The 27,576-nt window shown below is 45.0% G+C and overlaps 1 protein-coding gene across 2 annotated transcripts in view; it reads right to left on the bottom strand.

The window, feature by feature from the left end:
• The window catches only part of TMCO4 (transmembrane and coiled-coil domains 4), a 1,142,020-nt gene that overhangs the window by 313,266 nt on the left and 801,178 nt on the right, over positions 1 to 27,576 (bottom strand). For both annotated transcript variants that reach the window (XM_069610379.1, XM_069610380.1), the window contains one exon: positions 10,932 to 11,068. In XM_069610379.1, the coding sequence (XP_069466480.1) occupies positions 10,932 to 11,068 (137 nt within the window). The remainder of the gene's footprint in view (positions 1 to 10,931; positions 11,069 to 27,576) is intronic.

The following is a 27,576-nucleotide window of genomic DNA, read 5'->3' as shown; positions in this document are numbered from 1 at the left end:
CTACACGCCCTGTGCCGGACATGATGTAAGGCAAGGTATATACCGAGGAACGGTACCTGTGACCTAAGTAACACCCTTTTCCCCCTAGCACTTTGATGTTGAGGAACTGCAGAACTAACCGTTTTTATTTTAATTTTATTTATTGCATTTGATTACACGCCCAAACCCTTAGGTATCACGGCGTGACAACAGTGTACTGGCTATCCGCCAACATCCATCAGAAATAATATACTGCAAGGTAAGTAATTTGTTCTTCTAATGGATTCTTTCCCCTATCAGATTCCTCATCTATGATAGGCTCTGGGTGCATCTGGGGGGAAGGACAAAAGCAAGGGCACCACCATATACCAAAAATCTCCACCAAAACGAGCATCCTGCCCTGGCTGGGAACCCAGGCAATAATGTTTGGCGAACGTGTGCAGCAAAGCCCATGTAGCCACCTGGCAAATATCCAGAACAGGGACCACCTCTATGCAGGGCAGAGGTGACAGCCAATCATCTGATAGAATGGGCTCTGAGACCCTCAGGCACATCCTTACCCGCCAGATTATGGCATTCCGAAATGCAGAGAATGATCCACCTTCACATGATCTGTTTAGTCATAGGAATGCCTGCACGGGCACCAGCATAACCCACAAAAGCCGGTCATCTTTCCTGACGTCCCATGTCTGAGAGACATAGTAGCTGAGGGACCGGCTGATGGGATTGCTCCTCTGCCTTGGATGCATGGGGAGGGGTCATACACAGGTAGCTAGATTTTTTAATAAAGGTAGAATTCAGAGACCAGGAGGAAGGTCTCACTCTCAGGCACTTTCTCTTTGGAGAAAACTAAATAGGGAGGTTTAACAGATAACGCCTGGAGTTCACTCGCCTGTCTAGCAGTGATGGCCACAAGTATGATCACCTCAAGGGTGAGCACTCTAAGAGAACAAGAAAATAGGGGCTCAAAGAGAGCACCTATAAGAAATGTTAACACCAAATTCAAATCCCACACTGTAACCACAAAATTGACGTGAGAGAAACTGATTGCACGATCCTCGTACAAATTGCATAATTGTGGGGATCATGAAGAACGAGCCCTGCTCAGAGGATCACTTAAAAACTGAGATAGCGGGAGACCAGCAGGGGGCATGGACCAAGATGGCCATGTGAGAAGGAGAAGGAGCTCTGGCACCACCAGCCAGCTGTATAACTACATAAATCTGTGCAACTCCCCCTGAAATTCTGATCTGTGGGCTCCGATTCCCCCTCAACTCCCTGGAGGCGTGTGTTGTGAAAGGAAGTGGCACAGCGGAGCACACAGAGAGCGGAGCGACATCCAGCGAAGCATACTGCTTCCTGAAAGACAAACGGTGCACTGTTGCCACATGTCTGCGCAATCAGAGATGCATAGATATGCTGCAGCAGAGAGGGTAGGAGACAACTTGGTGGTTACCCAGATGACATCTGCTGGTAGAGGAGAGGGCCTAACCACCGAGGAGGTATGTGACAAGGATTGTGCAGTGTACAGTCCCTGGTGTGAATCTAATTGAAAAAGGAGCAGAGCAGAGGGGGCATTGAGAGAGGAATGGGAACCTCGGTTCTATAGCACCCGACAAGGGTGGAGGAGATAAGGTATTTTTGTGGGAACGCCTGTGGAGGCCCTGAGATAAGAGGGTGGACTAAGCAGCCCCACTAGACATAACACCAGGGGGCTGGAGCGTCTCACAAGTACCCCCCCAGAAATGAAAACATTCCAGACATTATCCCCGGAGGCACGTGGATACCCAGTGGCCCTTATAAAGGAAAGGGCTCCTTGCTCCATGCAACAGGGGATTGAGACGCTCCAACAGTACTGTACAACCAATGGTCCCACACCCAGGATGGAAAAACTGAGATGAGGGAAGAGAGCGATGGAGGGGTGACCTAAAGGGACATTCTCAACAGTCTACATGAAATTAGGGCCCTGAGGTCTGAAATCCAGTCAGTGTTGGAGCTAAAGGGTAGAATCACGAATGTTGAGGACAGGCTGGAGGGCTGGAAAACAACCAACTGAACGCGGACAATGTGGAATCAAGATTTGATGCTAGAATGAATGATCTGGAAATGAGGAAGAAAACATGACTGAGAGGAAATGGCATAGAAAACAGCGAAAGGAGAAACCACCTGAAAATCCTTTGGCTGAAGGACTCACCAGGAAAATCCCAGCTAAAGGTGGAGCGGAAGGTAAAGGGAATAGTTAACCGCTATTCTGAAAAGCAGGAGACAAGGAGGTGGCCATTGACAGGGCCCACAGCGGAAGGTGGTCAGCAAGGGACCCCAGGTCAGTAGTGGTTGAGTCAAGTGAGAAGATTTTAGGATCACAAATGGTGATGAAGCAAATTGAGCCTTCACGTACGTCAAAGAGGCGAGAAAGGAAACTTCAGGAACAGCTCAAAGGGGCGATGGTCAGTCCCAGGAGGAAAGAAAAAGGGGCATTGTGATGCAGGGAAGGTCCAAGGGGCTCAGAAGTTCAGTTAAATGAACATGCCCCCTTCTTGAAAGGGTTGAGTGACTTTTCATTGTGATGCAGTGGTTATAATCAATGGAACCGCACAACATAGCTTTAAAGGGAAGGTGGCTGAAGGATGTATGGGGGGGTGACGATTTGAGCTTAGCAGGGTTTAGGTGGAAAGGGGAAATCGAAGCTCCGGCCCAGAGAAATGGGGGCAAGGGGATGACTTTTCCTGGTGGCCCGAGGAAGTTTAGGCATCTCAGTTTATAGTAATAGTTACGGGAAAATGGTTGAATTGCATTCTGGGGGGTTAGGCAAGGGGGAAGTTGTGCGGTAGAGAGAGGTCGACCTGGATCATTGCTATATGAGCTTTACGCAAATGAATACCTTTATCCAGAGAATCCATTCAGGTGTGAGGGGAATGTTATGGGATCCGCGTGGGGAGGTGGGATGATGGAACGAAGAAGAGCAAGAGGCCCGGGGATATTAAGGATTTTCCATATTAAATGTAAAGAGGCTGAACTTCCAGACCAAAAGATCACTCCTTGTGCGTGAATTTAATAAACACAACTTAGACATCCCTTTTCTCCAAAGATATGAAAAAGGTAAGGAGGATAAAATACTACGTTGGGGCAGGGAACAAGTTTTGGGCTTCGTGGAAGGATAGAAATGAGGGGTCGGGATTGTATTGAGAAACACTTGGAGGTTTGAAGTCGAGGAGGTACAAAGAAAACTGAAGAGATGATGGGGAGAATTAAAGGTTGCATAGACAACCTAAAACAGACCGTAGCCTCAATCTATATGCCCAACCAAGGATAGTTCGCATTTGTGAATGAGGCCCTCGGGTCAGTGCTGGAAGTGGGGTGGGGTTGGGGTTAACTTGTATGTGGATCTGGAATGGGATAAATTAGCACTTAGGAGGCAGGGAATGAGATGTGGGAAATGCCCGACACTTGAAACACTTCCTGGTGTAAATTAAGAATCCGGGATTAAGGGAATACTCGTTCTTTTTGCTCCTGCATGGTACCTGTACAAGGATTCACCACATTCTAGAGGTGGAGGGACACGAGTGACCAAGTGCGTTATGTGCGAAGTAGCCTGGACTGATCATAAAATGGTTCTTGCAAGCATGGACATAGGAAATCTGATTAGTGTTCCACCAAGTGTGGATATGCAAGATTATTTACAGAGAGACACACTTTTTGTGAATGAGTTCAGGGAGGAGACTGAAGCCTTCTTTTGGGAAAATGACACAGGAGATGGGAGGGGCAGCATATTTTGGGAAGGCTCGAAAGCTACAATAAGGGGCCTACTTATAGAGGAAGGAGCCCAGAGGAAAAGTATGTTAGAAGTGTTTCAAAGAAGAGTAGGTGGCACTCGATGAATGTAGGGTGAGGTGGAGGACATGGGGAGGATATGAATCATGCCATCAGAATGAAAAGACAGGAGCTGAAATAGTTACATTTGGGAGAAGTCTTCGGCAAGCTTAGATATCTGAAGCAGAAAATGGAAAGGAGACTAAAGCAGATTCCATGTTGCCATGCAGGCTGCAGGCCCAAAAACAGGAGAGTAGGAGGTTCCAGCCAGTATGGTCATAAATGGTTCTTAAAATACAGCAATGGATTGAAAATGGCTGCAGCAGTTAAGTAAACCTTCAGAGGCCGACAGAACTAGAAAAACTGAAGCAGGGTTAGATTTCTCTCATATATACCCTTACACTCATGAGCTGGCCAAAAGCCAGCCCTCCAATCACAAACCGGGACCTTAAACAAAGGTTTTGGTGGGCAGCAAATTAGGCTGACCTAAACAAAAACACTAAAGACTCAGATACACTCTCATAGGAGCAGAGTCGGACTGGGAAAAGAAGTAGGCCCGGGCATCCAAAAAGAAGTTGCCCACCCCTCGCCTCAAAAAAGTGGCCCACCCCTTGCCTCACGACCCTTGACCTCTGATGACATCACCAGGAAGTGATGTAATTTGACCCCACCCCAAAGTGACATCCGGGGAAGCGATGAAACACAACCTTTCACCCCTTCACAAAACAGTAAGTGGCATCAAATAGCATTGTCCCCAAGTACACTAAATTACTGTGAATCCAAGCAGATGTCCAAGGCCAAATGATATGTTATTGTATAGCACTTACGTTTAAGCTCTTTTTTATAGAACAAATATGCATACAATATCACCCAACCTGTGTTGGTACTCATTTATCGACCTAAGAAGGATGAAAGGCTTTTTGAAGGAAAAAAAAAGAATGTGAAAAAATATTTTTTTTTCTCTCATTTTTTTTTTACCAAACCGGTTCAAGCATGGCCAGAAACCGGCCCCCACTCCCCAGGGACGATTTTGCCCAGCCACGACCAAAAGGCTGAGGGACCAATCCGACACTGCATAGGAGGTGTATTGCTGACTTAGGAATGTGGACTGAGCTAGAGCTGTTCAAACCAATACAGACAGTGCAGGTCTGAGCTCATAAAGAGCCCATGTGTGCACATTGGCCATTGAACATGGTTTTCCAAAACGAAAAAAGACCTCGAAAAAAAAAGGCCAAGAGCAGGACCAAAAAAAAAACAATGGCTACCACAAAGGTATAGTGGACTACTAATAGTGTCAGCTTGCACCCCAGGTGAACACAAAACTAAAGTACAGCACTGCCAGCCTACTCCATACCAATGTAGGGTGATATCAACCTAGGGTCAAAATGAAGGGCTAGGTAAGCACGCCATATGGGCTACCATAAAACAGTGTAATTGTGACGGGAGCAGGGAGGCTTCAGCAGGAGACCCTCTGACCAACAAAATAAACCAGAAAACATAAAACGCAAAAGGGGAAAAGCAAAAAGAGTAGGGGGCCCATATAAAAATTGGGTAAGCAGAACCCCTAAAAATGGAATTCTGAGTGACTGAGAAACCTAGCGAGAAGTAAGTAGAAATTATAAGGTGCCCGCTTTGTAGCTTACAGCTCTTGGCCTAATTCTACAACTTACTAACACTCAATGCTGGGCACAGAACCAGTGGGCGACTACCGCTTCAGACCTGAAACCCTGAGAGATTGAAGCAAAGAAGCTGGAAGTTCAAGAGATCACTTTGCCCAGAGAATTTGAGTTACAGGGAGATTCCTTGCTAATCCACCAGGAGGAGTGTAGAGACATTCTAGATTGAGTTATTTATATATCCTCTTGGCCAACCTAGTAGGTAAGCCCAATACACCTGACCAAGCTACATTTCTGGCTCTGCAGCTTTTAATGGGGAATAGTCAGCATCATGACAAATGGTGACAGAAGTGGGATGCACAAAGGCCAGCCTAGAAGCCTACCAATGACCTCAGTAACCACCTTAAGGGTGGTGATAACTGTAAGGTCAGCAATGCTAACCTCCAACAATACACTTAATTCCACAACATAAGCTCTCTATAGTAATAAAGATTTGGACATCCGCTCAGGAGGCAGAGCCATAGTTTCCACTGGCATGAGGAAAGAACTTCTGCAGGATACCTATGACAAGGCAGCAGCAAACTGGGTTTCCAGTGAAGCAAGGGATTGATATGGGGGCTGGAGCAGTGGATGGGTATTGTACAAGTACAGTAAAGGTCTTATATTCAATCATGGAGCCCATACTTTTCCACCCCAGCCATCATCGAACTGCACTGGCTCGCACTGCAAGCCTGTATCATCTTCAAATACTGTTGCACCTTCTACAAGGCTGTCATCCTGACATCCCCAAGCTATCTCACTGAGAAACTAAGCATCTCCAGAGGCCTCCGGCCCACCCGAAGTAAGGCAATGTGCAGACTTCAATTACGATGGTGCAGTAAGGAAAGAACCAGAAGACAGGTCTTGTCTGGCTACACTCCAAGACTCTGGAACCTCCTTCCCATCAACATTAGAATTGCCCCATCACTTATGCAGTTCAGGAAAGAGCTGAAGACCTTCCTCTTCAAGGAATGACTCCTCCTTAACACCTAGGTCCACACACCCTGCACTCCCCATCCTAACCGAGACTCAGGGATCCGCTCCCCACTGTCTCCCCCCCTTCATTGCTTGCAGATTCCTTGCTGCCAATTGCCCGCCCACCCCTGTTAGCTACCCGCTCCTATTTTTTCCGCTTCCCTCAATGTGTTCTTTACCCTATGATTTTAAAGCACTCGGTTTCCCGAAGCTAGGTCCTAGGCTCAATAAATACCCTTATAATAATAATAATCTAGGAGAAGGGTCCCAGAGTGCAAATTATTTGTGAGATACACCTACCACCATAATCTTAAGAGGTTACAGATGTCCTACCTACTCAAAGGATAAAGGTTTCTTTTTGCCATCCCACCCACAGTAGGCCCACTCAGGCGAGTTTTCACCTCAACTGGGTCAAAACATATGTCCAGCCCAATCCAGTGAGGGGCAGACTCAGGGGTGTCCCACAAACACCAAAACACCCACCCACAGACCCCAGACTTCCTTTTGGCTCAATTACTAGCACCTCCTATTTTTAGAAAAGTTATTTTAGAGTTGGTATATTTACACTTGTCAGCAGGACATCCGGGCATTGCAAAGATGCAGGACAACACCCAAAGTATATTATTTTGGCATGGCATGTAACAGCATACAAAGAAATATTGTGATGTTTGCTTTATTTGCCAGAAAACCTGATAAAGTGATGTGGCAGGAGCCCCTCTGCAGCCCCTACTGATTAGTGATGGGCCTTTCTTAAGACTGAGAATGGATATCACAGGACCTCTCATTCCTCCACAGCGGGGATAGGTACATTCCGGATGTTGAAGTATTTATTTGCTTTGCAAAATAACACTGCACAGAAAATCATTAAGCATTAGTCACTTATTTCACTATGGTGGGTTTGCTTAGAGAAATGCTTCAGGATCAGTGATTAACCTTTATGTCAAAACTTATGACAGCTTAAAAACCTTCTCATAACAGAGTTACTCTAGACCTCCATTTATATGCCCCAAATAGATAGCTTATTGGAGAGATTCAATCAGACCTTGTAAATCCTCTTGTGGATGCTGGTCAATGAAGTTAACAGAAACTGAGACAAACTTCTGCAAGTGGCCCTATTTGCAGAGAGAAAGAACCCCCATGGCTCCACAGGATTTTCACCTTTTAAGCTGGTCTACAGACAAGAGCCCCAACACAATTTGGATATGCACAAGAAAGGTTGAGAGAGTCAAGAAAGCAGGCAACAGAACACTGCTCAATTTGTCCAGTTTACTGAGGAAAGACTTTGGTTGTTGGGAGACTTGGTACACCGGCACATACAGGCCAGTCAGGAAAAACAGAAATGGCTATACGACTGCCAGTTTCGCCTGAGTCAACGATCATGTTCTGGTTCACCTTTACACTATGAAGAACAAACTCCTTGGCAAATGGCAAGTCCCTTTGCAAGTTACTCGGGGCCTCAGCGATTTGAACTATCACATCGAACATGAGAATCATCAAAAGACTTCCCAGATCTACCACATCAAACGGTTGAAAGTATGGAAAGACCCTGACAACCTTGAGTTGAGGGCCGGTATTTAAAGCTACCCTACGTGTCAAGGGCTGCTGCCAATCTGCAGAAGTTGGTACCGAAGGACCTGAAGCCACATCTGAACATATCAACCATGTCTTTTTGGAGAAGCGTGAAAGAGACACTGGGTGTGTCCCCCAAACTGGGTTCGTTCACCAAATAGAAAACCTGCAGGGGCCCAGCGGTCCACATCAGCCTCTAGAGGCTTGCAGAAGCCAGATGGAAAGAGGACGTGCAAAGGACAATAGGGTTGGGTATCATCAACCCTTCCTGAGCCATTTATCTTCACCCATTGTTCTTAATTGCAAGCACTGACTTTCTAAAGGTCAACAAAATTTCAAGATGTGATTCCTATCTGATGCCGATAATCTATGAGATGCTTGAGAGTGTCAGCACAGCCAAGTACCTCCGTACCCTTGATCTAATTATGGAGTATTGGAAAATTCACCAGACCCCTAAATACTGTAAAAGACACCCTTTGTGACGCCAATGCGGCACTTTCAAATCACAGTTTTACCTTTTTGGCTCCATTGAGCCCTAGCCACTTTCCAACTCGTCAAGAACTTAATCCCACACACTAATCAGCCTTACACCAGAGCATATCATGATGCTCCTGTGCTGCACAGTGAAATCCTCTAAAAACATATTTGCAGCATCACTGCCTTGTTAGAGAGAGAGAATCAGGAAGGCTAGATTGAAAGCCACCCCAGCATATTGTCACCTAGATCTAACTGTAGTGAAACACAGTAGCTTCCAAGTCGACTGTGGAATGGTACAGCAACGGGAGGCCAGGATAATGGCACTACAAAAGATTCCACTGCCAAAGAACCAAAGAGGAGCTGCAAGCTTTTGAGTTTGATGTTACAATAGACCGAATATTCTGAACCTCTGAACACTCGCAGGACCCCTTACGTATAACTGAAGGGATTCACGTTCAACTGATTCGAATGCACCGAAGGTGTGGAAAAGGCTATCAGATGAGTGAAAATCTCCTTTCGTCATCCACTCTTTCGCATTAAGCCTTATTTTAAAGTGACTTTTATGCTTCAGACTGATGATTTTAGGATAGAGCTTTGGGGCCCTGAGTGTGTAATGTGATTGAGCAGCCAATTGTTTTCATTGGTAGAAAACTCATCCCCAGTGAAAAGAATTGAGGCATGATCGTGTGTTTGACCATCAAATGGGCTTTCGGTGCTAATAATATTTCACAGGGAGAAAATAGATCCTAGTCACGGATCGTGCACCTCACATGGCTCTCAAGTACTAACAACACCAATCCCTGAGTTATGTAGTGGTTACTATCGGTACAACCCTATATATTTATGGCAATATACAGAGAGGGCTGCCTAAAACGGAATGCAGACTATTTAAGGTGCTTCCTTCTGGAACTCTCAGAAGAGAGCTTGATGGAGTTGGGAGATACGTGACAAAGTCTGCTGCCTGTCCCTTGAGCTGGTGGTTGGGATGTCTAAGGGGTCTAATTGGGCAAGATGATGCCACCCGTGCCTATGCCTGTTCTGGTGGCAGTGTGACCAACCACATCATGCCCAGTGTGGGAGGCAGGAGGTCTCAGAGCTTGACAACACATGGTAATGTTCCTTTAAGCGGTTGTGAAGTATCTGAGATTTTCAAATGACTAAAAGACCTCCTGGAGAATCAGAACTTTTTAATCCAAACAGAGTGCTGTCACAGAACATCACTCTACTGTCCACAAGGACTGCGCTAGAAAGATACAATCATTACAGACATTAGATGCAGACCTAGTAAATGTAATAAGGAAAGCAAATACTTGCTCTCACAAACTCTCTTGCTGATATATGTTGCAGCGCACCCAAGAGAAAGTGAGCAGGTCTGCAGTGCTCCAATTTGCTCAGCTCCCTTTGCAGATGCACATACAAAGGAATCAAGATGGTGGCATGAGCCTTTCCGCTCTCTCCAAATAAGCCCAGCATAAGAGGGAGCTAAATGAATGGCAAGGAGGTTCAGAAAAAAAGTCATTTGACCACTTACAATTCAATGTAGCTGAAGCTTGGAAAACCCTGATGGAGGTCTCCCTGCCATAGTCAAACTACCCAAAGACGCCAGCAAAAAAAGCCGATGCTCAAGAGAGAGAAACACTTTGACCAGAGACTGTGGCGAGGCCTCAGAAATCCACCAGGAGAAATGCGAGAGACATTCCAGTATGAGTTATTTACTTTTTATTTTTGCAAACCTTATACATAATCCCCAAAAACATGGCTAAACTTGGAGTTGGGAATTTTCTGGGACCCAGTCGGTGTTTAAGTGGCAGACATGTTATGTTATGTTCAAGGTGACATCGTACCTGTCACACTGTTTTTTTAACTTTTCCCCATTGGAAATGAATGACAGGGGTGATTTTAAACCTCACCAATATGATTTTGGATGTAAACAGTTATCCACGTATAGAGAAAATTCAAAAGGAAATTAGATAGGCTTTTATAATTTAAACTGGTTACAAAATGTAAAAGATTTCTCTCTGGAAAAAGTGTTCCACCATCCTTTACAGAGGAGGAGAGATTCAGTGTTTACAAATATTGATGAAGATCCCAGAAGAGAGAAACATAACACGCTACAAACTAAGAAGACACACCGTGTGTACATATACACAAATACAAGTTTGAGAAATTAATATTACTAAATGTACTTACCCAAAACAATACTTTCTGCAGAGTGTCTATGCCCCCAACAATTTGTAATCCATTATTGTTACTCATTTATTAACTATGGAAGTATGACAAGCTTGAATGGTCGCGTCGGTCATGCTGGAAATGGAACCTTTACCCCCTTCTTTCATATACATTTATGTGGCAGTGGCAATAACTCAATGAGCTTTCTTATTATGCACATACATACTTGCACACATAATCACTAATTTACTTAGGCAGTCAACAAACTGACCAGAGCACATCCCCCCTGTGCATTACCTGTTGCCGACTGAGCAGTATATGAGCCAGGTGTTTTCCAACTTCGGCCGATCGGCTTAGGCACACACTCCAGGGGTTGTCAATTACACTGGCAACAGCAAGGAGTGAAGCTGGCCACGTCAGAGCAGTAACAATACCTGTAAAATGAAAAAGCATACTCTTAAACAATGCAGACTAGACCATACAACATCACATCAAGCAAATAAGACACACAGTAGCATCAAACCTTGTAAGCGGATACACATCACATCAAGAAGAAGGTGATCACATCACACCAGCATACCCAGGATAATGGGCTCTGAGCGTCACAATAAGTAGAGGGGTATATAACGTTAAACTATGTAGACGGGACACACAGCACCAACACCAACCAGATTGGTACACAAAAACAGACCAAGCAGCATAGCAACATGTCCAGTCTGACAGGCCACTGAGCGTCACACCTAGGCAGAGGGGGCACACCACATAAACCCAATCTGAGGTGGCAAAACAACACACAGTCTGAGAGAACAAACAACATAAACAACTAGAGGGGGAACACATCAAACTAGGCTGGGGGCACACATCGTCCCACCAAAACAGAGGAGAAACGCACCACAACGTTAAGCAATGAGGGCACCATGCATCACTGCAAGCAGTGGGGCAACATAATATGGCCTGGCTTAAAGGACATACATGAGAACTGGACCTGGCGCATGTGATACCTGATTATTAGAACAGAAGAGGGGGCACATACCATCACATCAAGCAGAGTGTACACTATCAGAGTTAAACACAAGTAGAGAGGGCACAAAATATAAGGCCTGGAAGAGGGGACACAATCCAGCTCACCTAGCACATTGGGTACAACACCATTACGCCATGCAATGGGGCACACCAAAGATTGGCCAGATATCAGATCAGCCAGCACATGCATCACACCACTCCTGTCTTGGCAGTGAGTGATAAGGCCACAGACAACACACAGCATGGAATGTATTAGTACTCTCAAATAAGACTGTCCCAGGGTAATGAAATACTACAAAGCCAAAAGCCTGGGGCACCTGATTGCAATTAAAGAAAGAACATGTTTTTCCATTCCCAGTAGCGTAACGCAGCACAACTGGATATTCCTTAGAACAGAAACAATCCTTCTGCTAGTACTGCTCCTGGAATGACAAATGAATGCCAACAAGCCTCAAGCAGATACTGCAGGGCTCATAATTTGGTTTTTGGCCTCAAGTTTCAGCCATTCATTCTATTCATCACTGCTGAGCAACCTGAAGCAGTGTACACTTCTGAGCTGCAGTGCTTATAGAACATGTTGCAGAGCACAGCTTAGAGTGTTATAGTCACACATAAATAATACATGTGGTTACCCATGCAGAAGGGCATACTTGCTAGGTAACGTGCTAATTTACTTCTTGGTGTATTGCACAGCTGTGAAAATCCAGTAAAGGCTCCAGTGACAGTGGCCAGTCGATAAGAGACAAAGGTTAGCTGCCCAATTCTCAATCAAACTACACCAATATGTTCAATCTTTAGACGGATCATATGGCAGTTAAACTTACCGTCACATGTCCTGTATACGCAATCTTTAATCCCACCGCTTGAATTACAAGAAAGATTGAATATACTTGATTATTACAAGGTGAAGTCTTTTTCAGCCCTTCCCAGTACCCTGGCTTCATAATACCCTCTCATGCAGGGTCCCTTTTGCCTTATTTATTTTATTGTCTAAAGCCTAGACATAGCTCGAGAGCAGCAGAGCGCTGTACAAGGTTTAGCTAGCCAGTGTTTGGGCTGGCATTTTTTAACAATAGCGCAGCACTGCGAGTTGTTTTCTGTGCATTCATTGGGAGTAGTTCATGGTCAGGGGGTGTTGAAAAACACACGTTTTGAGAGATTTGTGAAATGTGAGAATTGTGAGGGAATTCTGAGTTGATACTGGAATCGAGCTCCAGAGGGTGGGTGTGTGACAAGAGAAGGATTGTTTGCGGGTCCTCTCTTTGCGGACTAGTTGTGATTTGAGCCAGATGGCTGATTTGCTGTGCTCGGACCATGTGCCACCATATATGTAGAGCGTAGTGCTACTTGTGACTGCTTTCTAGATGATATATGCAGTCCTGTACAGTATCCTGGCTTGGAGAGGAAGCCCATGTAGTTCGGGAAGGACGAGGGTGATTCTGTCAAATTTCTGTGCACCCGTAATAAGACGTGCTGCAGCATGGTGGACTGCTTTTAAGGGAGCCAAGTGAGTGGATTGGATAAGTGCCCTGTCAGGAGGGCATTTCTCCCATCGATGTGTCCTGCAGCTGGATCAAGGGTTTGATTTTGCAAAAGCTGGATGGAGATTTGGAGCCAGACTGTTTGGGCCTTCTTGGCTATGTGTTTCTGGAAGTGGAGGATGCTGTCAATATTGAAGCCTAAGGATTTTGCTGAATCAAAGAGTTGCAGATTAAATTCTTCTCGGGGCATCTATGGAGCCATCTGTGGGATATTTTGACCCACTCAGCTGTGCTATGCTACATCACGTTGCTGCATTGGTGCAACAAACAGCAGAAAATAGCTGCGCTGACTCCTGTGCGTGCCAAGATCTCGAACTGCGTTTTTGTAACAACCAGAGAAAGGCTGCGCCACAACAACCAGAGAAAGGCTGCGCCACCCTGCCATACACATTTCAGGTGGTGTGGAACAGAGTGCTCACTGCAGAAATGTGCCAGTGTGCTCTGCAACCTTTAACATGGAGTGAAGTGAAAGAGGCAGCATCATTGTGCTAAAAATCCAAAAGGCCTCTTTAAAATCACACTTTCCCAACCTTAAAAGTGCTGCTTGGTGCTAAATTCATCAATTTCTAATGTACCACTGTGATTAAAAAGGCCCTGCAATGCCCAGGATCATTCATTGTGTCTCAGAGGAACCAGAGGGCCTCATTTGAATGACAGCTCCTGTCAAATTTATCCTTGAAAAATCAACCAGGGGCTTTGTTTTCATTTTTCACGGGAAACACAGCTATTTTCTTTGCAACAGATGGAAAGAAATATTTGAACAATTGACAGAAGACTTTAAAGATAGCTGCCCATTATACTCCATTAACAAAATTAAATCGTTATTGAAAAAGAAAATATATAGTCTAGATAGAGAACAATACATGGTGAATCTGGCTAATAATCTAGCTACTAAAATGAACAGTGGCCTGTACTTTGAATTCTGGGCTATAACAGATGAAAGACCTGCATATCAGATGGCGTTTCCTGACAGTCAAAGTATACAGAGATATTTACTGTTGAAATTTAACATTTGTGATGTGTTCGAAGTCTTTGTTACGCTCACCTGGCTCCCACAGGGGCGTCGGTCGGACCCGGACTGCTGCGGCCTCCACCCACGTGATGCGTAGTGCAGCGATGACTGACTGGATCTGCCCTCCTAATCTTGTCAGCTTGACATATAGAAATATTCTCCTACAAGTGGAGAGATGGATTTAGCCACTTGTGGATTCAAGTGATAGCACCCCACTGTACTCCCCACTAATCACCTCTGAAGCGCCCTCTCAACAATCTCACCTTATATTCTTGAAGGATGAGCCCTCCATCCTGCGAAGCACACAGGGGTGCGTTGATGACCAGTTACTTCACTGGCCTGAAGATATTGGAAGAGTTGTAGACGAATCCTGACTCCAAAAGGTCCTGGCGAAGAGCCGTAAGTATATAGTTCGTAAGAGTTCAAAATGTCTGGAATTCACTCCTGTCCAATTCCTCTTTTATCTTGCAGCTTTGACCCAATAAGAAGATTGAGAGCTGAAAGCGCTCAGGTAAAAGTCTGTGTTACCCAACACTGTCTGGTAAATAATGCCAAGGGTTAAACTTGCTGCTTTCTGCTTATCTTACAGGTGCGGCAAAAGAAGATGTGGCGTGCTGATGAATTATACCTCCGGCGGTAAAATCAGGTAAGCATATGGCGGCTAAAGAAATTGTCTCTGTGTGTTCTCTCTGCTCACCTTGTTGTTTCTTGTCCCCCTTAGGTGGCGGGATTCGGCGATGTAAAGATGCAGATAGCGTCGGATCGAAGAGATGCTGCGTGGAACGGTGAGTATGGCGCAGCGCTGCTGCTGGCAATGCGACGCGTTTAAAACAAAGTCTTTCCTCTGGTTTGAAGATGCGATGAATCCGGAATCAGGTAAGAAATCAGGTAATGCTCTTGTTCTAACCTTTGCTTCTTTCCTTCTTTCTAGGTGCTGCAGGTTCCAGCCGGGCGTGGCAGAAGGCTGGATGCTGCTGCTGGCACGGTGAACGTTACGCTGCTGGATGCAGAATAACGCGAAGCGTGTGCTGCTCTTTGGGCGTGGTTTAAATAGCCTCCAAAGTAGTCCCAGGTAGGTATTCCTCCCCGACCACACCCGAGTAACAAAATAGCCCCTAAGGTAAAGTAGTCCCTTCCAGGCCTCACATGGGCTTGGATCTTCTTGCAGCATGGTCTGCATCAGGTAAGTGTGCACCTATGAGCCTGGCGCCTATGTTGCCAGGACTGATGTCCCATATGAGCCTGGCGCCATGGGCGCCAGGACTGAACCCAGACAGCCCCTAGCAGGGATTGCTGGGTTTTCTCAAGGCGACATGATGCCTGCTCCCGGGGCTGATGGACGTGGTCTGGATGCCCGGGGGTATGCATCATGACAGTCTTAGGTTCAAAAATAGGTGTGCCGAAGTTAGAGAGATTATGTAGATTATGTGGTCTGAATGAAATAAGAGTCGGCAAAACATATTATTTGTAATTGTGAAAGTTTGATGTTTCTGAGACTCAAATATTTACATGCGTATGACAACTCGAAGAATGTTAATAATATAGATGACATTTGGGAAAAGCTGCTGACGGGAAGTGATGAGAATTTGATTTACCATATGATGAAATTTTATAGGTGTTTATATGTAAAGCCTTGGTGCTGAATGCATATTTATAAATAAATAAATATAAAGAATCAGCTGTCCAGAGAAAGACTATAAATAGATGCCTGTAACTGTATACAGGCTGCAAAACAACTCCAGCACTCAAGAAAAGAACTATAGCTGCAAAAAGTGTATATTTACTGGAGATGAAAACCGAATTTAAAGAAATAGTAAAATGTGCTTTTTCAAGACTGAAGGGGGAAAATCGTCTATTTTAAAGTACATTGTTGTGTAAAGGCCGGATTACTTAGAAATGTAAAAGGATTTGTTACTGTTAAAATACACCTATAAACTGTTTTAATTCTATAGGTTTAACGTCAAGATTTAAAAGGAGAAAATAAAAGCTAAAACCCAGGCTGAGTTGGCAAACTATATAAAACAAAAACTTGCTCTGCCATTTGCTAGCCCTAAGAAAGGGTGACAGCTCAAACCTCTGGAAGAATAACCAGGAAAAAGGGATTTCCCAAGTTGTGTTCATACATTTGTATTTGCTCCAGGCTGAGACAATAGCAGGCTGAGACTCTCACCTGTCAAGTGAGAGGAGCAGTAAACGTCAATCAAGAGAGAGGCCCCTCATCCTGCTTCAAAGGAATTGACATTTGCTTGCAGGTGGGGAAAAGAAAAAAAAACTGATTAAGTGACAATAGACTACCTGTTGGTTTTAAAAAGCCTATTTTGTAACTGAACTTTAAAGACATTTAACTTTGCAGCTACAATGAGGAAAAATATGAAATGTTTGTAGTTTTAAATCTAATGGTATGCTCTTTCTTTGAAAACTTGGTAGAACTTATTACTGCATAAAGAACAGAACTTGTAAAGAATGACAGATTGTGGGGAAAGTATTGATATTGCTAACATAACATTTTGTACACACATTCCAGAGGTAAATGCACATCTGTGTACAAAGTTGGGAAATTTTAGGCCAAATCTTTCATGGTTAAAATTGCCAAAATGTAGCAGAAAGGCAAAACCAGGTCCCACAGACTTGGGGTTTGGATTGAAATGTGACCCACACAATATGTAACCTGGGTATCTGATTTTCTCAGAGGTTATAACTGTATAAATATATATTTGTGGGAAAGTTAGATTTGGGTTCCAGAAGCTACGGGAGGTTTCTAGTCATTGTAAAAATCATCCCATAAATATGACATCCTTTTCTGTGATCCAATCAGCTGTGGACAAGGCAGAAACTATGTTCTTGCCCAATCCTACCATTATGGGTGTGGGTAGTAAGCCTGCCCCTGCCATATACTGTAGTGATGTCATCTGGCAAGATAAATAAGGGCACCTGACAGCACACAAAACACACGGATTCCTGACTTTGTTTCTGAATTTCTGCGTGGCGTCCTGTTCCTGATTTCTTCATCCTGCTTGATCCTGATTCCAGATTCCATTGCAAATCCAAGGCCTATGCATTGCTGAACCCCTTTACAGCTAGGCCTCGAATTCTAAAAATCCCAAAAACCCAAGGGAAGCATTTTGATCCAGTCTGGCTTGCTACTACTAGATGCATGCCTGCAAATTTGTCATCCCACTGATCTTCAGTCTCCAGTAACCAGAAAGTCCAATCCAGTGCAGTCCGGTGACCAGAACAGCCTAGATGATCCTGTCCCGCCCGATTTGCCCAGCTGTCCTTGGTTAGACCCGATCCGTGTGATGACCAGAACCCTTGACGGTCCAAAATCCTAAATTCAAGTGGACTGTAAGTATTAATAGGAATCATAGGAAGTCATAGCATACCTTGCCTTGTCTCATCTCAATCTCCAGACCATCCTATCCTTACCTTAATAACCTGTAACATTGTCAGAATCCTTATTGCATTCCTGTCTTGATTTATTTTGCTAAGCGCCATTTATTTAGTCATTTTTATCTTGTGTAAATCCTAAACTATCAATCCTATTTCGAGTGGTCGGTCTGGTTCCGCCGGAGCGGACGCTGGGGATCTGGGGTTGAAGTCATGAATCGACTCCAGAGCTTACTGTGTCCCTCTTTGGTATTCTAGCCTGCCTGCTCTAGTATAGAGTAACACTATAGTAAATATTTTCTTTTCCAAACTGCGTTTCTTTCTGTTTTCACTACCTGATTTTTCTAAAAACGCCTCTCATTCAACCTTGCATATCTTCCTCAGTTTAATAGCTAGAGACTTCATTTCAACTCTGGATTATACCTAAGACGTAGAGCTACATCCCAACCCAAAAACCGTGTATTTCACCCGTTTTTCTTAAAAACCGTTTGGTTAATTTTAGGCGGGAATCCACAATTTTGCAAGGTTTTACATGTGTGATTTTTATTCTAAATTATTTTCAACCTTCCATTCAGATTCAAAGTGTTTACCTTTGCTCAAACTATAGCTAGTGATTGTTAGTATCTTTCCAATGTTGCTCCCATTGAGATTTGTACTGATTTAAGGATTTTTGCACACATTCATTGTTTTACCGAGCCATTTCCGAATGTCATTTTAAAGTGTAAGATTTCAAATCCGTTTTTCTCTCTTGTTTGGGGAGGGAAGGTTGGATTCGAATTCTGTTTTCTATTCCTTATTCCTGATTACCTGCTGCTCCCTTATATCTATTTAGAATTGTTTGTGGGTTGAAGAATATTGCAGGGGGAAATCCTAACTTAAATGCTATCTTTCCAAACAAGCCAAAAGTGTTCTTTTCTCTGATATTTTCCGTCAGTGTTGCTAAAAAGTGAATTTAAGTGCATTACATACCTTTTGATCTGTTATTGTCACCACATTGGTAATTGCTGCTCCCTATTCAAAAGTATGTTTGATTTGAATTTTAAATAAATAAATAAATATTACCTTTACCAACCAGCCTGATTCCTGGTCCATTGTGAGCTGGGGTATTTGAGAAGGGGTGTGATATGAGTGGTATATCACTCAGAATATTGAACCTATATATATATAATAAAATAAGCATATCAGCTGTGCGCTGCATACTAGGCTGAGACCAGGGTGTATCGCCTGATTGAAATACTTAACACATCGTTAGACAAGTTGTTTTTTAGCGGGGGGACTAATCAGGACGATTTCGGTCTTGGCTGGGTTAAGTTTTAAGAAGGCAGCCGGTATCCAGGACAGGATAATGGTTGGGTAATTGAGATGATGACTGATGTCCTGCGGCCTTTTTATTCTTATGTACAACTGAGTATAGTCTGCGTATTGGTGGATGGCTATATTGTGGTCTTTGAGGGGTGTATCCAAAGGCTCGATGTAAAATTTAAAAAGTATTGTGAGAGGATGGAGCCTTGGGGGGGATCCACCGGAAACAGGGAGTCAGTTAGAATGCAACAGGTTCATCTATACGGCCTAGTGTCTGCCCAAGATGTAGGAGGTAAACTAATCCAGGACAGTTCCACCAAATCCTATCCTGTCGGCAAGGAGGGAGCAGAGTGTACGGTGGTTAACTGTGTTAAATGCAGCCAAGAGGTCAAGAAGGATGAGGAGGCAGGAGTCGCCCTTAGATATTATTTGGGGGACATCCTCCACCACATGGATGGTGGCCGTTTTGATGCTAAACCTGGGATGGAACTCTGACTGATAGTCGTTTATGAGGTGTGGTTGATTAATTCTGCCGAGTAGATGTGTAGCGACTTCTTTTTCCATGCTTTTGCCAATAAACAGGAGGTTCGTAATGTGCTGGTAGTTGGCCAGATTGTCTTGGTCTAGGGTAAATTGTTGTAAACGAGGTCATATGAGAGCAGTCCTGAGAGTGTTTGGGAATGACACTTCTGTGAGGGAGGAATTAATGATGCTGAGTAGTGCATTGAGCGCAGGGCCCATCCATCAATTGTTTAATAATGGGGGCCGGGATGATATCATCAGAGTAGGAAGTAAGTTTGAGAGAGGCGATTGTTTTTAGCAGGTCTAGGAAAGAGAGGAGCAAATACAGTCCAGAGGCGCAGTATGTGTGCTGGAGCGCAGGGGGCTAATGCTGTGAGAGTGTGATAGGATATGTTGAATTTTGTCTATTTGTTCAATAAAATAGTTGTTGATTCCATTGCATTTGTCTCGAGTTGCTTGCACCTCGGGGTAGGGTGAGGGTTTGGTACAATGCTACTTTGATGAGGGCTTTGGTCCTGTGAGAGGCTGCAGCAATGGTGGTGGAGTAGTAGGCAGCTTTGGGCTTGGTAATTAGAATCCTATGGTTGCCACAGACAGATTTGAGGTTGGTGAGATCTCAAGGGTAACGGTTTTTGCACCACCATTTCTCGAGTGCTCCGATTGAGCATTTGCTCATGGCGAGCTCAGGGGTGTACAAGGGGCAGAAAGTTTGGTATTAGCCCACGTGGGTTTTAGCAGGGCATGAGTGTCCACCAGATTCATAGCAGAGTTGTATAATAATTCTAGGAGGACAGAGGCATTCCCTGTTTTGGGGAAGTCTGCTAAGTTTGCTTCTAGCTCATTGCCCGACAAGATTTTGCATGAGTGGCAATGAGTGAGGGGCATTTAGCCTGACCTTTGTGAGCCGTGGCCCTGATCGACAGTGGGATGGCAGCATGGTCAGACGAGTCGAGCGGAGCGGTATAGGGTCTGTGCAGGTGAATAGGGAGGATGATGTTAAGACTAGGTATAGGGTGTTGCCTTTGTTGTGCGTGAGGGAGATCACAATTTGCTTAAGGTCTATGGATCTTGTGATTGTGCAAAAAGCATGCTCAGGGACGTTAACATTTCTGAGAAAGACATCATTGCTGTGTCCTAGTTTGGCAGAGGAAAGTTGGCGATGTGAGTTCTGAGAGAGGGGATGGTGGAGCATGGCCAATCTCTCCTGTGGATGAATGCACTTTGCCTTCTGCCCTTCTGGCCGGTCGGCATGTTGGATGAGAATCAAAAATAAGAGAGAAGCATGCGGTAAATCATGTTTCGGTGATGAAGTGGGTCTCAAGGTTGTTGTGTAAGTTGAGGTTGGTGATCTGTGCGGCGTGAGCGACTGCTGAGCAAGCATTGTCCATGTGGGTTGAGGGTGTTGAATGGGGGTAAGGGTGATATTGATGAGGTTCGCTGGGGAGGCTTTCGCAGGCTGCCCAAGGCACCCGGCCATTAGAAACCTAGTGAGGGTGTGGATAGGCTGTGGCAAGAGGAGACACATGGTGGTGTCTTTTGGTAAGTAGTAGCAGTGGCGACTTTGTAGGTGGAATGCCGGATATTGGGTCTGGCCTTGGGTCCCATCGTCCATCCGTCCGTCCGTCCATCCTTTGCTAAGTATGCCAGCAAAGAGGATGCATAAGGAGGACTGGGTAAATAGATGGTAGGCGGAGCAAATAAGTGGTAGGGCCTGGTCACATGTCCAGCAGCCTCATCAATACCGTCTGCTTGGCGCTGGCCTAGATGCCTTAATAAGCTACCTAAACTGGTGGTGGGCGGAGCAACTGAGTGGCAGGGCTTGGTCACATGACCAGCAGTCTTCTCAATGCAGTCTGCCTGGAGTCCTTTTGAAGTTACCTGGAAGTCTCAAATCACGTATGGGGCTCTCCTAGCTCTCTCATAGGCCTTTGACAGCCCTGTTTGGTCTTTCGGCCCCCTCTACACCGTGGCTCTCTCAGGATTCACAATTGGTCCCTCCTGGAATATGGCTCTCCTATTAGATCCATCCAGGACTTTGGTACCACCAGGATTGTCAACTGGTCCTTCCTGGACCTTGATTCTCTCAACTACGGATTCACAACAGGTCATGTTTGGGCTTTGGTTTCTCAAGATGCAGAAGAATTGAAAGACGTTCTAGCTACGGTCCCTGTGGTTCCCTCCACATTTGGTGAATTATTAGACCTGGTGTTGCAAATAGACACTAGAAGGGCAAAGAGAAAGGGGGAACGCAAAACACCAATTTCCGGTACCTTCCTCATTAGACTCTGTCGGTCCTTCCACGTTGGCTCCAGAACCTATGCAGGTTAGGGCAGTCCGAGGCACCTTTACCCCAGCACAACATGAGTATCGTAGATCACATAACCTTTGTATGTACTGTGGGTTGGCCTAACACCAGTTGAAGGATTGCCCTAAGAAACCTGTAAAGAAGGCGGGAAATGCCAGAACCCGGCAATAGACAGAGTCCCTACGCCGGGTGTGCATTCTTTGGACTCACAAGGTGCTGCTTCTGCCCCTGTTAGTTTGCCAGTGGTTTTTACCACCGCTCCCGACACCTCATTCTCCTCTTTTGCCATAATTGATTCGGGAGCTACCGGAAACTACATGGACTATGATTACGCCACCAGTAACAACATATCTGTGCTGAATAAAGTGCAACCCGAGACAGTTCATGCAGTAGACGGCACATCTTTAGTCTCTGGCCTGGTTACTCAAACCACGTCCCCTGTCCGAATGCAAATGGAGGACGGACACACAGAGTCTATCTCTTTTGATTTAGTCAAGGTTCCACAATTCCAGGTCATTTTGGGTATTCCGTGGTTGCAACACCACAATCCTGCTATTGATTGGGCAAAAAAAAGCATACAGTTCCCGTCTTCTGCGTGTAATGACAATTGTTTCCAGGACATCACTGTGTGCCCGGAGTCTTCCTGCCAGGCTTTGGCTGCCTCCTTGTCTGTAATCGGAGCCATCACTCATGTCAGTGAAGTCGACATTCCTACCGAATACTGTACTTTTTGAGACGTGTTCGATAAAGGGGGGTGGGGGGGCGACCAGTTACTGCCCCATAGGCCCTATGACTGCCCCATAGCTCTCTTACCGGGAGCTAAGATACCATCTGGCAGCGTCTATTCTCTTACTTTACCAGAGGACAAAGTACTGAAAGAGTACATAGAAAAGGCCCTGGCCACAGGATTCATTAGACCGACTAGGTCTCCGGCGGCGTCCCCTCTCTTCTTTGTTCCACAGAAGGATGGGGATCTCCACCCATGTATCGACTACAGGGCATTGAATGCTGTTACAGTAAAGAATCAGTACCCGCTCCCTCTGATCTCTGTGCTTTTGGACCAACTCAGTTCTTCTGTTCACCAAGCTTGACCTCTGGGGTGCTTATAACCTCGTCCGGATCAGAAAAGGTGACAAATGGAAAACGACTTTAAAACCTGGTACGGATTGTATGAATATCTTGTGATGCTGTTCATTTTGTGCAATGCCCCTGCCACGTTCCAGGCATTTATGAATGAGATCTTTCATGACTGTTTGGATCAGTTCGTCGTAGTTATCTAGACGATATACTGATATACTCCTCCACTAGAGAAGAACATATTACACATGTACGTATGGTTTTGCAGAGATTAAGAGACAATCATTTATTCGTTAAGGCAGAGAAGTGCATATTTAATTCCAACCATGTGGAGTTCCTTGGCTACAATTTAACCAGTCAAGGGCCCTCATTACAACTCAGGCGTTAAGGGTTAACGCTACCGTTAACCCTTAACGCCTGATTCTGATTTTAACGCCTGCTTTTAGCAGCCGTTAAAATCCATGGCGCTAATCCGCCATGATGCTAATTACGCCACCGTAATTTACGGTGGCGTAATTAGCGCCTTCCCCACTCCCATTATGCCCTATGGGGCAAAAATGGGAATGGGGAAGGGAAAATGGGAAATGGGGATTTACCGCCCCACTCACCTTGGAATGGGGCGGTAAATCCGTCATCCACCATGGTGTAAACGTAGTTTACACCATGGTGGTAAAGTTGGTGTACTTAGCACCAAGGTTGTAATGACCTCCAAGGTATCAGAATGAGTCATTCTAAGGTTAAAGCTATATTACAATGGCCCGTGCCTACCTCGACGAAGGCCTTACAGTCTTTTTTGGGGTTTTCAAACTTTTACAGGCGCTTCATCCATTCTTTTTCAGCTATTTATGCTCCTTTGACGACACGGACTTGCTCAAAAAAACCCTATGTATGGAACACGGAGGCACAAATGGCTTTTGAGACACTGAAGGCTGCCTTTTTAACTGCCCCCGTATTGCAACATCCGAATCCTCTGCTTCCCTTTCTTGTGAATGCCGATGCTTCTGGCTCAGCCATTGGAGCAGTGCTGTCACAAAAATGTCACACTCGGGTGAGATACACCCAGTCGCATACTTTTCAAGAAAGTTAACTCCGTATGAACGCAATTACCCTATGACCGAGCGGGAATTGCTGGCCATTAAGAAGGCCTTTTCTGAATGGCGACATCACCTTCTGGGTGCTAGGCATCCTGTTACAGTATTCTCAGACCATCGAAGCCTCCTTGCATTCAAGTCCATGAAATGCCTCACGGCTCGGCAGGCCCGTTGGCATCTTTTTTTTCCCCCAGTTCCATTTTTCTATTACATATCAGCCAGCCCGCTTCAACAAGTGTGCGGACGCTCTGTCACGCCATTCTACCAATCCTTGCAGTACCACGATCGAACGCCCTCTCTTACTACCTAACAGTGTGGTCTGTGCTTGCACACTTCAGCCCTCCCTTCGTACCCTAATTTCGGACTGGGTCTTTTCTCATGAAGAGGATTGTGTGTCGCTTAACCTCGTTATTGTGCAAGGGTTGCCTTACATCCAAGGTGGTTGTTCGTACCTCCTGGGATGGCATGTCTTCGTGCCCTTGCTTGGTCCCACGATTCCTTGATGGCAGCCCATCCAGGCCAACAAAAGACGCTGGAACCATTACGCCGCTGGGCTTGGTGGCCTACTATGTCTAGAGACGTGATTGACTATGTGGCATCCTGTTCAGTTTGTGCCCAGTGCAAAGTAGCACGATCTAAGCCCAAGGCATAAAATAGGCAGTATCGCATCGCAATTTGCGAAACAATACCGCTGGTTTTGCGTTTTCAATTTTGGAATCATGTCGCAGTTTCTGCGATATGATTTATGGCACTGATCGCAGATTACTGTGCCTTTTTATTTAAGCTCTGCGTTCGGTGCACTGACAGTGTGCAGGCAGCAGGCAGAAGCTCCCGGGCTGGGCTAAATACATTGTATCAACACTGGCTTTCAGTCTTGTGATTAAAGTGCTTGTGGCACCTTAATCACGAGACTGAAGGATTATCTAAAGGCCCTCTGCAGCACCATGCTGTTATTAGTGCGGGGCCTGGGTGCTTAGAAAGTGGGTGGAAATAATTGCCAGTTTTTAATCACGAGACTGAAAGCCATGGTTCCAGTGATACCTGATCCATTTTGGAACATCTTCGTATGTCAGATAACTGCAGTTTTAAAGCACACTGCTATCCATCTAGATAATCTAAGACTGTGACATGCCAACATTTGGGACCAGTTTCAATAATAGTAAGTAGCATATGATGACATCACAGTAGATGTCACATCAATTTTACCCAATGAAATGACAAAAATAATATGGGGGGTTAACAGCCGCCGATTATCACTAAATGGCCAGGCAGCAGGAAGTTGAAACAATAATACCCACTGAAAAGCTATAAATCCAATATAAAGCCTATGGGCCTCATTACGAGTTTGGAGGCAGCCATGGAGCCATAGGGCTCAATGGGAATGGGGATGGAGGTAACAACAGGCACATTATGAGTGTCCTGTTGTTACCCCACTCTTCCCCTCGCGGGACCCGGAAAGGACGCCTGGTTTTACCAGGCGCCAGATCCGGGTCCCACGAAGGGAACCTTGTAATCAGCCCTGATGGAATGAAGGGGGCCGGTCCCGTACCGGCCCCCTTCATTCCGTGAGCGCAAGCCTCGTAATGAGGCCCTATGTCAGCAAGTGCCTGCTGTGGAGGAACCCTTGTGAAAAGGCAACGAGGTGATAGAACTTCTGTATACCCCAAGAGAAGTGACGGCCGGAAGAGCTCCCGCAAATGGAGCTAAGGCATTAAGCCCCAGAACAAAAGTATATATAAATTGCTGTGTTATTGTATAACACTGCAAACTGGCAACATGGGGAGGTTGCTGTGGACATCTCTGAGGCTCATGGCCCTTATCAAATGAAAAGGCTGAAAGGCCCGGATGCTGTCCCTGATTGCAGGGCTTGTTGTTAGCAAGTGGCTGGCAGTAATATTTCTCCTACCCGTTCCGGTGGGACAAATATTTCCAGCCACTTAAGAACATTGCTGTGGCTAATCAGTTGCCCTTTGTCCGTTTTGTAGACATTGCAATGTGTCTGTGGAGGACGATAACAGGAAAGAGTGAACCTTCACACTGACTTTGACAACAAACGAAGAGTCACCAGAGAGGTAAGAAAAGCATAGCCCATCTTTTTATACTGAAAAAACATCTTTTGTGTTGGTGCCATAGGCAGCGCCTTACAAGAATGGAACAATATTTAAAAGGCCTTTCGCAAGCAGGTTGTTTTATGTGGCTATCACTTGTAGTCGTATATTCAGGGCAGTGCAAATACTCCCCCAAATGTGGTTGCTTCGAGTGATTTGTGTTCTTTGCAAATAAAGAACCATTTTGTGTTTCTTGAAACACAAAACAAATGTGTACTAATTAGAGCTTATGTGGTAAGTTGCTGGCAAATTCTGGCTTCACTGCTTAACCAAGCTGTGTGATTCTGGGCAAATCATTTGATCCAACCCAGCCACACTAGTGTGCTGGCAAGAACAGAAATGTGCATTATTTATCCTTAGGCAGTGTTGGTGGCCTGATGGGCATTACATTGCACATTTTGCTGCTAAATTGCCACTCAGTACTTCAAACAATGTTGTGGAGTCACAGAATGCGGTGCCTGTGCGCCATAGGTTTAGAGAAGAGATTTCTGACCTCTTTGGCACCCTGATGATTTTTCTGTTGGCTTCTAGGTGTCTGGGACAGCACTCCCTCTTTAGATCATTTATTTTGATCTTTTAAATCATCTCAGTTTTTTCTGTCTTGCAATAAACCAGACCACAAATTGATGATTACATGTTAACTTGCTGGGCCTCTTGGTCTCGCAGATGAAACTTTATGGCCCTAGTAACTGGTAGGTGCTGCATCAGGGCCTCAATGACCTGGGCAGACCAAGACACTGGCATCTAGACATTTAGTTCTGCAGAATAAGGTAAATAATGTCCCCAATTTGTCACAAACTCATTGTAGCTGCTGTCTTCATCTTGGGCAGTTCCTTGTGACTGTTTTATGCCAAACACTAGTTAAATGAAACTTGATAATAAAATAAAAAGGACACACGCACAATTGCGTCTTTATTGATGTCTTGTTGAGATGGACACTGCACTATGCACCACTGATTGCTGCATGACCCAACTGCACAGAGCCTTGAACTGAAAAATGTTTTCAGAGCTTTTTTTAATCAGATCTATTTATGTAGTCCATTCATGCAGTGAACCTTTACATTTTACACTCATTGCACAAATGTATTACTTCAGAGGTAATACAATGCTGTATTCTTGCTAATTGTATGTCTTGGGGTAAAACTAACTTCTGGTGACATTTAAAATAGGAGTACAACATTGCTAATCAAATAGGTTTATTTGCTAATCAAAAATATTTTCATTAGCAAATTCTGCTAATCAATTTTTGAAAACTACTTTATACCTTGAAGCCTGTGGGTCTATTGCAGCCGCTTCCTCTGCCTCACAAGCCATGGTACATGATTTCCATGGATTTTATTGTGGATTTGCCTCCTGTGAACGGATTCAACACTATCTGGGTGGTCATAGATTACTTTCCCAAAATCGCATTGTTCATCCCATGTTCAGGATTGCCTTCAGCTCCCGTCCTCGCTTCTCTCTTTCTCACAAATGTTTTCCGTTTTTTTGGTCTACCCTCCATCCTGGTTTCAGACCGTGGCCCTCAATTCACCTCTCGCTTCTGGAAGGCTTTGACCACGTCTCTTCGCCTCAAT

The sequence above is a fragment of the Ambystoma mexicanum genome, chromosome 8, assembly GCF_040938575.1.
Source record: "Ambystoma mexicanum isolate Mex_15411 chromosome 8, UKY_AmexF1_1, whole genome shotgun sequence".
In the NCBI taxonomy this organism is placed as follows: domain Eukaryota; kingdom Metazoa; phylum Chordata; class Amphibia; order Caudata; family Ambystomatidae; genus Ambystoma; species Ambystoma mexicanum.
This window is presented reverse-complemented; position numbering and strand designations above follow the sequence as displayed.